At 41.4% G+C, this 11,088-nt stretch overlaps 3 protein-coding genes across 3 annotated transcripts; all 3 read right to left on the bottom strand.

Annotated features, from left to right (window-relative positions):
* Nucleotides 1-184: 184 nt before the first annotated feature.
* LOC115677444 (UPF0481 protein At3g47200-like) lies at nucleotides 185-1,990 on the bottom strand. Its single transcript, XM_030600611.2, has 2 exons — nucleotides 1,298-1,990; nucleotides 185-1,186 (listed from the first exon to the last, which is right to left on the bottom strand). Exons 1-2 carry the CDS (start codon nucleotides 1,754-1,756, stop codon nucleotides 350-352), a joined length of 1,296 nt encoding a protein of 431 aa, XP_030456471.2. The 5' UTR covers nucleotides 1,757-1,990; the 3' UTR covers nucleotides 185-349.
* A 1,881-nt stretch (nucleotides 1,991-3,871) lies between these two features.
* LOC115677443 (UPF0481 protein At3g47200-like) lies at nucleotides 3,872-5,529 on the bottom strand. Its single transcript, XM_030600610.2, has 2 exons — nucleotides 4,975-5,529; nucleotides 3,872-4,826 (listed from the first exon to the last, which is right to left on the bottom strand). The coding sequence occupies exons 1-2, from the start codon at nucleotides 5,428-5,430 to the stop codon at nucleotides 3,990-3,992; spliced, it is 1,293 nt and encodes a 430-aa protein (XP_030456470.2). The 5' UTR covers nucleotides 5,431-5,529; the 3' UTR covers nucleotides 3,872-3,989.
* Nucleotides 5,530-6,968: 1,439 nt separating this feature from the next.
* On the bottom strand, nucleotides 6,969-8,546 carry LOC115677445 (UPF0481 protein At3g47200-like). The gene is made up of 2 exons (XM_030600612.2): nucleotides 7,983-8,546; nucleotides 6,969-7,870 (listed from the first exon to the last, which is right to left on the bottom strand). Exons 1-2 carry the CDS (start codon nucleotides 8,382-8,384, stop codon nucleotides 7,028-7,030), a joined length of 1,245 nt encoding a protein of 414 aa, XP_030456472.2. The 5' UTR covers nucleotides 8,385-8,546; the 3' UTR covers nucleotides 6,969-7,027.
* Between the last annotated feature and the right edge of the window lie 2,542 nt (nucleotides 8,547-11,088).

The following is an 11,088-nucleotide window of genomic DNA, read 5'->3' as shown; positions in this document are numbered from 1 at the left end:
AAAGTTAGGTGATTAGCGCTCTCTTTTCGACATAAACAATGTGTCGAAATAATTGATTTTGAGTATGAGACTCAATAGTTACATATTGCTTTACTTTCTTGTAAAAAAAGCCTGGTGCGACTCAATATTAAATGTGCAGAGAATTGAGAAATTTATGCAGATCACAGATCACAAGCTTTTCCGTTTGTAGCAAAATTTGGGCAATCTCTCAAACATGATGTGATTAAACAATATCTCCTAACCAATTAGTACATGACTACTAAATTAGTACAAAGAATTAGTCTATAGAACAAATATGAAGGTGATTTGTGTTGCGTGAAGGAGGACTAAGAAATTAGCGCGCCTGCAATTACTTGAACGAAGGGAGGAATGACAACCCTAAACTGACGAAATCGACGCGCGAGAGCTGATAGATGCATTTACTCTTCCAAGATTTACAGAAGTCGTTGATGTCTTCAATTTGCTTTGCTATGTAGCAGTCATTCATGTCGTGCAGATCGAACACGAGCTCCTTGGTGATGCTATTAACAAGGTTCACCACTTCCTCGTCCACGGCCTCGGACTGTACTATGATCCCCGCGTCTTGAAGGATCTCGATGTCTTCTGGCACGTCGATGATGCTGTTGAGGAAGATTGCGTAGCAGGTGAAGTACGGCGCGGCGAAGGCGTTGCACTGTTCGTAAGCCACCAAGTTCCGTAACAAAGGTCCTGTGGAGTCGTCGATGAATAGGGTTGGGATTCGGAGCTCCCTGTTCTCGAATTCTATGTTGAGGAGGTTGCCGGGATTGCTCTTGAACTTAATGCCAGATCTCCGAAGTATTCTTACTTCTTGCAGCCAAAACTTCCCCGGAAAATTTTCGTGTCTGTTCCATCTCACCCTTCGGGACCTTCGAGGATGGTAATCACTTGGGACGAAACTAGAGTGAAATAGAGAGAGGAGATGATGATGCGTCCCTTGGTCTTGCAACTTTATCTCGGTGTATTCGCCCTTTTGGGGTCCTAGCGGCTCAAAGAATAGGAGCGCGAGCTTGTTTAGCGGGTGATCTTCCTCACTGAAGGCGGTTAGCTCGTAGATTTCTTTCAACACAAAAAAGGGCAACTGGTTCTCAAGCATTAGCAGATCTCTAGTGATGTTGGGAAGCATCCATCTCGTTGCAAATATCGGTTCTTCCACATATTCACCGTGCTAATTCCAAGCATACATATGGGCAGACACAAGAAAGCATGAGCAATCGATGAATCCGAGCGAGCAAAAATTTATGTTAGAGGGTTACCAGGGATGGAAATTAATAGGTACCTTGTTGCTCTTGTGATACAACCGCATGAGCTTGACGATGAAGCAACCGTCAAGAACCATCATCTGGACGAATTCCTCGCTGCTGATATCGTTGAACTCCTCTGAGTAACAACTCCTCGCCCTGCCTTCCAACTTCTTGATCGCAGTCTGGAGACCCACCTCCTGCTTCTCATCACCGATCCGTTTCATGAGTCGCTTGTACAGCCTCAGCTTCTGAGGTTCCATCGCCCTCAACTCCGGCCGGTTCCGGTGGAAAGGGCCGATCGAGACGACTCGAGGGTTGTACGCCTTCTCGTCGACCTTGCGAATGTGCTCTGGAACCCGAAAGATTGACCACTGCTTGCTGAAACGGCGCTCGTGATCAGTTGCACGATTTTCACGGAGATCACTGGTGGCGGTCATGTCTTCGCTGCAGCAGGCTCTCGGTTTTCCCTGAGCTTTGCGCTTCATGTTCTTCATGATCTCCTAGACACTTTAAAGGTCGTCTCTCTCCGGTAGGTTGACAATCGAAGAATACTTCAAATATGCACTGGAACACAAGCAGTCACGTGGAAAAAAAATTTTAAACATTACGGGGTTTAGATAGAACGAAAGTTTGAATAGTTCAAGTTTTTATATAATATATATTTTGGCCTTCAAGATTCAATACTTTATGCAATTATGCGTGACAATACCTTCCTCAGATGCAAAACTAAGCAGCACCTTGGAAGAGTCTGACATTGTACCAGGTATCTATTTGGCTGGTGGCACATTATTTTGTAGAATAATTTTGCACTTACATCTAAATGGATCAATGTTAATCCCTTACTAATTATGAGTGCGTGCATACGAATGTTGAAGTGAAACTGCAATGAAACAGAGCTACAGAAGAGAGAAAAAGAAGATGCAACACAGATGCAAAAGCTAAAGTTAAAGAGAGGGTCATTACGACATCACACTTTTTTGTCCATTGATAGTGCAAAAACAATTGTTGTATGCATTGTTAGGAGAAATTAACATGTGCCTAACTAATCAAAATCCCGAAAAAAAATTAATGGTCATTTCGTTAACTTTAGTCACATTGCGCATGCCGAGGCCCTTAATGTTGCGTGCTAGACCCTCCTTCCATCTTGTTGCCAGAGAAATTTGCTGTCTGGCTAAGGAAATGATCATCGGTTGACCAAATAATATGCAATTCATTTTGATAGTGATGCCTGCAAGTGAAGTATGTATATGATTCCATAACCCCACACCCCCACCTCCCCCCCAGGAATTGACCAAGTTCACCAGAGAAAACCCTGAGACTTAACGAGCAACCATTCAAACTTCGACCAAGATACATGAATCTTGAACATCCTTAAGTTAATGAGGATTGACAATGAGAAAAGGTCAAACCATGAATAAGAACTACTGTTAAAAGAAAAAAAATTTCAACATCGTTTATCTTGCTGGGAGTATTTGGATATTCATCTGTGGTGTCTTAAAGAATCATTTATCTGGTTGTGTTGGGGTCCCCAATGAGATCAAGTTGGTGAGCAAAGACAGAAAGATATGATGTGCCGAGCACGATCAGGCTCATCAAGTGTGAAACCAGATTAGATTATTGATTTAGATTATTGATTAAGTATCGATTATTACGATGCAAGATCATATTAAATCACGACCCCTGAAGCTTGACCGGCTTTTTTATATTATTTTGTTTTGCGGAAGAAAGCAAACATGTTTCAGTCTTGTAGCTTCTTGTCTGTAGCACATTGCCAGCACAATTTCCACTGAATTTTTTAGCTATTGTTGTCGTGTTCACATCTCCCTCCACGCAGCCAAAGGTGCTATGAGACCAATGATTCTTTCTCGGACATTGCCAGCATGATTCTTAGAATATTTTATCCTCAGAGTTTAGTGGGACAATGTTTGCTTTTGCTTCGCCTAGTTTATTAGTAGATTCACTACTATTCACGTTATTTGCTTACATAAAAACTTTACCTAAATTAAATTTAGTTTCATGACATATCGGATGGAGCCACATATTGTTCGGTTTCACTTAATCCAATTTTCTCTCGATATCTAAAAAAATCCAATTCGGGTGGATTCTTCCATATTGTTCGGTTTCTTGACCGATGACAGACTTGTCTGCACATTTAGATCAAGATCATGACAACGTAAAACACACAGCTAGCTACGCATCGAGCCAATCATACAACTTCTTCCTTGATAATCATGAGAAAGACCCTAATGATTCAAAGTCTCGGACCACCAGTTGAGCAGGCGACTGTTTCTTTTCTTGGACATCATCATAAATCTAAATGACTATGCTAGGTAGTCCTTTTCTTGATGAAACACCTTCGAAACACACAGGAAGTGCCGGTGGAAGAAATGGTGCTTCGCCCGTAATAATAAGAAACAAAATTAAGGAGACTGATTAAGTTGTGTGTTCTGGCTAATCGACCAACCATCGTTCTGCATAGTTTGGTGCTCTACAGCTAAGCTCATGTATTTGAGCTATCCAACAGGGGAAAAAACAGCAGATATAGTGGAGTCGACAAAATATTAGATTTATTTTTTACCCGAGATTGACTTGATTTAATAGAATGAATCTAAATACCCGCAAAGTTCTATTATTTGGTGCCTAAAAATACCGAATGCTTGTTAACACTGGTGAATAAATAAAAATTGTTGGTAATAAAAGAAGAAGACAGATGGCTTTTTTTCACAACTATTTGAATGGTAAAATGGAAGACAAGATATTATCAAAACGTGAGAGCTGAAAAATGCACTTGCTCAGCCAAGATTTGCAGAAATTGTTGATGTCCTCAATTTGCTGGGCTATGAAGCAATCGCTCATGTCGTGCATATCAAACACAAGTGCCTTGGTGAGGCTATTGATGAGGTCCACCACCTCTTCGTCTTCGTCCACCGATTGAATTATAATCCCGGCATCTTGCAAGATCTCGATGTCCTCCAGGGTCTCAATGATGCTGCTGAGGAAGATCGCATAACAGGTGAAATATGGCGCGGCAAAAGAGTTGCACTGCTCGTAAGCCAGCAAGTTCCTCAGGAGCGGCCCCGTGCACTCGTCGATGAATAGGGTGGGGATCTTGAGCTCCCGATTCGCGAACTCAATGTTGAGGAGGTTGCTGGGGTTGTACTTGAACCGGACGCCGGATCTCCATAGCCTCTTTGCCTCGTGCACCCACAACTTCCCTGGGAAATTCTCTTGCCTGTTCCATCGAGCGCCCCGTTGACTTCGCGAAGGGTGATAGTCGGAGGGAATGAAGCTTGAGTGGAATAGCGCGAGGAGATGGTGATGCTCGCCCTTGTCGTTCAACTTTATATCAGTGTATTGTCCCTTCTGCAGCCTCAGAGGCTCCAAGAATAGGAGGGCAAGCTTGTTTAGAGGCGTTGCATTTTTGTCGAACGTCGTGAGGTTGTAGATCTCTTGCAACACGAACATCGGCAATTGGTTCTCGAGCATGAGAAGATCTCTAGTGATGTTGGGTAGCATCCATCTTGTTGCAAATATTGGTTCTTCCACAAATTGTCCCTCTTCGTCCTAATCTCAACCAAAACACATACAAAAGAATACATTTATATGAAGCATGTGCAAGATCACTAATTGCAGTCAAAGCAAATCAAATCGATCACAGGACTCATCTATAAATCCTAGATCTTGGAATTATTATGAGTAGTTAATCATGTACCTGATTGCTCTCGTGGTGAAGCCTCATGAGTTCCACAATGAAGCAACCATCAAGAACCATCATCTCGACAAACTCGCCAGCGCTGATATTGTCGAACTCCTCCGAGTAACACCTCCTCGCACGGGCCTCCAATTTCCTCAGCGCTGTCTTGATGCGCTCATCGGGATCTTTGTAACCCATCTGCGTGATGAGGCGCTTGTAGAACCTCACCTTTTGAGCTTCCATGGCTATCAAGGTGGGCCGGTTCCGATGGAACGGGCCGATCGAGATGACCCTAGGGTTGTACGCCTTCTCATCGACCTGACGAATATGCGCCGGAACCCTAAAGATCGACCACTGAGAGCTGAAACTGCAGGGATCATGGTCGACTGTGTTACTGGGGAAATCTACGGCGACCCCCGCTTTGTCTTTGTCTTCCTCTTCTAGCATTCTTGGAGATTTGCGCTTCTTGCCCATCTCGGAGGCCTTCTCCTTGTTCTTCAAGATTTACAGTGAAGATCTCTATTTTCCAGACAGGAAAACGCGTCCCCTGGTGGTAGGAAGATTTTTTAGGGCCAGATAGAATAAGTTTGAACAGTTCACTTAGGTTTGGTATATTTGGTCAAAAAAGAAGGTAAAAAGAATAGGGTTTATTATATTGGAATTTGCCATCAAGTCTCCTTTTCAATGGTCGTTTTTATCTGACAAAAAAAATTAATATAAGTGGTCGATTTAAAACTTCCATTTTTTGGTTCATGCTAGACAGAATCTCCCCCAGATACGAACGGAACACTTTGGTTAAAGTGACATGTTCAAGGAATCATATTGGCATATGGCGTATAGTTTACTGAATAAAATCGAGAGATTTGTGCGAAGCTTCTGTACAATATGATAGCGGGCCAATTTGATATTAATGCCGTTCATTTTTTTTATTTGGTCTTGAAAAACAAAAATGCTGGAGGAGGTAGCAAGAATTTTTTGGACCAGTTAAGATGCGACTCGCCCGGTGGGTGTGCAAACGTGCGATTGTTTGCATAATTTGGTAATATTGAAAATCTGTTCTTGAATAGTATAGAGATCATCTCCGTCATCATCAAAGTAAACTTCACACAGTATTAGACCTCAAGTGCTAAATGGAATGTTCAAGAAGAGGTCGTTGAAGCTGATTTCATGAAATTCGGACATGACAACGCCTAACACGATCATTTGATGGTTAAAAGTGACAGGAATTTGAAGAAAATCGATACCTATCGATCATCAAAGATATGATTATCTACACGATTAAGCTGATGTCAACATAAAATCCATTTTTTTACTGTTATTAGGTTTAAACATCGTAACAATGCTCGCAGTAAATTAAATCTACATGTCAAATTTTTCTGTTAGAACTCTTTCATAAGAGTTATGTAATCTTTAGGTCGACGTACGATTTCTATACAACAATTCTTGAAGAATACTTATGGTGTTTAGGCACTCACCGTCACAGTCATGATCCTCTGGCCATCTCATTTGCTCTTATAATAGGAAAAGATCAATTCCAAGTCCCCTAGCTACCACCACAGGGAGGCTCTAACTGGTGTTAGAAGCCTCAACAAGTTAATTATAATTAATTACTTGATTACTTAATTAGAAAAAGAACTTATCAGTTTGTCTAGACTGGGCTCCCCTAGAATTTTAAAGTGTCCGGGTTACAATTTTTTACTCTGGAAATGCACCATCCACCAAACAGAAAGTCAGGTGATTAGCGCTCTCTAGTCTGCATAAACAATGTGTTGAACAATTCATTTTGGGTATGAGAAGAAGTCGTATATATTGCTTGACTTCCTTGCAGATAGAGCCTGGTGCGACTCAATGAGAAAAGAGCAGAAACTTGAGAGTTTCATGCAGATCAAAGATCACAAGCTATTCCATTTGCAGCCTAATTTGAGTAATTTCTCAAACATGATGTGCTTAAGCAATATCCCCTTACCAATTAGTGTATGGGTATTAGGTTAGTAGAAAGAATGAGTCTCTCAGAACAGATATGAAGGTGATTTGTGTTCCGTGAACGACTAAGAAAATAGCGAACACGTAATTACTTGAACCAAGGGAATAGGAATGACAACCCTAAACTGACGAAGTCGATGCGCGAGAGCTGATAGATGCATTTACTCTTCCAAGATCCGCAGAAGGCGTTGACGTCTTCAATTTGCTGTGCTATGTAGCAGTCATTCCTGTCGTGCAAATCGAACACGAGCTCCTTGGTGATACTGTTAACAAAGTTCACCACTTCTTCGTCCAAGGCCTCGGACTGTACTATGATCCCCGCGTCTTGAAGGATCTCGATGTCTTCCGGCACATCGATGATGCTGTTGAGGAAGATCGCGTAGCAGGTGAAATACGGTGCGGCTAAGGCATTGCACTGTTCGTAAGCCAGCAAGTTCCGAAACAAAGGCCCCGTGCAGTCGTCGATGAATAGGGTCGGGATTCGGAGCTCCCTGTTCTCAAATTCTATGTTGAGGAGATTACCGGGATTGCTCTTGAACTTGATGCCAGATCTCCGAAGCATTCTTACTTCTTGCAGCCAAAACTTGCCTGGAAGATTTTCGTGTCTGTTCCATCTCACGCCTCGGGACCTTCGAGAAGGACGGTAATCGCTCGGGACAAAACTAGAGTGAAATAGAGTGAGGAGATGATGATGCTTCCCTTGGTCTTGCAACTTTATCTCGGTGTATTCGCTCTTTTGGGGTCGTAGAGGCTCGAAGAATAGGAGCGCGAGCTTGTTTAGTGGGATTTCTTCCTCGCCGAAGGTGGTGAGCTTGTAGATTTCTTGCAACACAAAAAAGGGCAATTGGTTCTCAAGCATTAGCAGATCTCTAGTGATGTTGGGAAGCATCCATCTCGTTGCGAATATTGGTTCTTCCACATGTTGACTCTGCTAATTTCCGAACAGACAAAATGGACAGACACAAGAAAGCATTAGCAATCAATGAATCAAAACAAGGAAAAATTTGTGTTAGATGGTATTTGGGATGGGAATTAATAGGTACCTGATTGCCCTTATGGTACAACCGCATGAGCTCGACGATGAAGCAACCGTCGAGAACCATCATCTGGATGAATTCGTCGCTGCTGATATGGTCGAACTCCTCCGAGTAACATCTCCTGGCCCTGCCTTCCAAATGCTTGATCGCGGTCTCCAGACCCACGTCGCGGTCCCCATCACCGATTTGCTTCATGAGTCGCTCGTACAGCCTCAGCTTCTGAGCTTCCATCGACCTCAACTCCGGCCGGTTCCGGTGGAAAGGACCGATCGAGATGACCCGAGGGTTGTACGCCTTCTGGTCGACCTTCCGAATGTGCTCCGGAACCCGAAAGATCGTCCACTGCTCGCTGAAGCGATGCTTATGGTCAGTTGCATGATTTCCATGGAGATCTCCGGTGGCCGTCATGTCTTCACTTGCTCTCGGCTTTCCCAGATATTAGCGCTTACTTGTTCTTCATGAACTACAAGACACTGCAAGATGTCATCTCGCTCTGGTAGATTAAAAATGAAAGAATATTTCCAGTATGCGCTGGAACACAATACAGTCACGAGGTATAAAGATTAAACATTACGGGGTACAGATAGAACAAGAGTTTAAACATTTCGAAGGTTGGGGTCTGAAATATATATATTTTTTGGCCTTCAAGTTTCATTACCTAGTGCAGTCGTGCGTGATAGGAACCTCCTCAGATGCAGATGCGTAACTAAGCAGCATCCTGAATAAGTCTGACATGGAAAGAGGAATCATATTTGCCTGGTGACATATTATTTTGTAGAATATGTTTGCACTTATTTTAGGGATAATCATGAAAAATCTTAAACTGGTACACATGTGACAAATTTACGACCCCAAAATAATTTTTTGACCACTAAAAATCCCAAACTGATACACACGTGGCAAATTTACCCCTAACTAATTTTTTAACCAAAAAAAATCCTAAACCGGTATACTTGTGACAAATTTACCCTCCGTTAAATTGGATTAATACCACGAAAAATCACAAATTGTTACATCTGTGACAAACGAAGGGTAAAACCCCAAACCGGTACACCCGTCAACTATCACGTGTCATTTAACTCAGAAATTTGAAGGTAAAATTTAACGGAAACTAACGGAGGGAAAATTTATCATGGAATTACCAATTTGGGGTTTTTTGTTGTCAAAAAATTAGTTTGGGATAAATTTGTCACAGGTGTACCCGTTTGAGATTTTTCGTGATATTAATCTCTTATTTTAAAGCTCCATTTGTTTCACGAGAAATGAATAATTTGAAACATTTTCTTTAAAGATGATCGTTTATATCGCTTACAAAAAGGAATAAACGATAAAAAAACTTCATCGTCCATGAAAACATTTAGGCATAAATTGTTGTCGATAATGAAATATTTTTCATTATCTAATTATTTCAAGCTATATAAAAGACTATTTTTAGGAAAATATTTTTCAAATCATTAATTTTCCGCGAAACAAATACACGCAATATTAATCCATGACTAATTATAAGTGTATCTATTTGTTGAAGTGAAAGTGCAAAGAAACAAAGCTAAAGAAGATCGAAAACCGATGCAAAAGCCAAAGGTAAAGAGACAAATATTTCGACTGTCATTTTTTTGGGTCCATTGATAGTGTAAAAACAAATATGGCATGCACTGCTAAGAAAATTTAACATGTGTCTAACTAATCCAAATCCCGAAAACAAAAATAATCCTATCAAAATAAACATTAGTCTAACCAATCAAAATGCCGAAAAAATCAATAATCATTTCGTTAACTTTAGTCATATACGCATGTCGACCTCCTAAATGTCGTTTGCAAAAGCCTCCTTCCATCTTCTTGCAAGAGAAATATGCTTTCTGGCTAAGGAAATGATCATTGCCTGACCCAACTCATTTTGGCAGTGATACCTGCAAGTAAAGTAAAGTAAGGTATGGATATGACTTCATAATCCCCCTCGGAATTGGCCAAATACATCAAATAAAACCCTGACAGGTAATGAGCAAAAACCTTTGAACTTTGACCAAGACTTCTTTCAAAATATCAGCTGTGCTTAAAAGATGGAAAAGTACCAAAAAAGGTCTTACACCTGTTGCCCTTGTGGCAAATCAATCTTAAAATTTTTAATTATGTCAATTTAATCTTAATTTTTACATTTTGGCAATTGCTGACTTGTACTCCGGCTTTTCTATGCGACACGATTGACGTTGACATGAACAATTTTTATGATAATTTTTCTTTTTTTTTTTTTTCTTTCCATTTTCTTTTTGCCAGTGGTCGGTCGTCGACCACCGGCTACAGGCCATAGCCGGCGAGGGCCCTCCCTTGCCAGATTTGGCGAGGCTGACCCTCACCCAAGCCTGGGTGGCCTCGTCGAACATCACCTGGGGAGGGTTGGCATTGCCAAATTTGGTGAGGGTGGCCCACGCCAGATCTAGCGAGGGGGACCCTTGTCGATTATGGCTTGTGGTTGGTCGCCAGCAACCGGCCACTAGCAGAAAGAGAAGGAAAAGAAAATTAAAGAAAAAAAAAGAAAGGAAAAAAAATTTAAAAATTATAAAAGTGTCAACGTCAACGCCGGTCGTGCCATATAAGACCACCGACATCCACGTCAACGATTTCCGGTTTAAATTGTTCGTATGTACTCAATTGGCAAAATGGAAAAAAGGTTTAGGACTGAATTGACATAAATGCAACATGTTTATGACTTTTTTGGTACTTAAAAATAAAAAGTTCTAACTTCTAATCCACAACTTCCTCTTAGATTAAATTATGCTCCATAAAGGTCCATAATCTATTGCTTGATGGTCTCCGAGATTAGCGAAGAGTTATTTGGCGAAATTTATGAAATTTTAGTAGCTTCTAATTCTACAATTCGCGACACGTCGCATCACACGAGAGAAAGAGGGTCGGGACCGTTTTCCTTCGCTTCTAAGCTTACGAGGATTTCCATTGAAAAAAGGTTGGGCTATGCAAAAAACCATATCATTTTATAATTGGGTTGCGTCGCCCATGGGATGAAGTTGGTCAACAAACACAGACAGATGATGTGCCGACCATGACAAGACACATCCAGTGTGAAACCAGATTAGATTATTTGATTAAGCTTTGATTA

This window comes from Syzygium oleosum, unplaced genomic scaffold, assembly GCF_021117445.2.
Source record: "Syzygium oleosum isolate NSW1041296 unplaced genomic scaffold, Sole_v2.1 Sole_v2.21, whole genome shotgun sequence".
In the NCBI taxonomy this organism is placed as follows: Eukaryota; Viridiplantae; Streptophyta; class Magnoliopsida; order Myrtales; family Myrtaceae; genus Syzygium; species Syzygium oleosum.
Note: the sequence above shows the minus strand (reverse complement) of the source record. Positions and strands in the feature narration are given on the sequence as shown.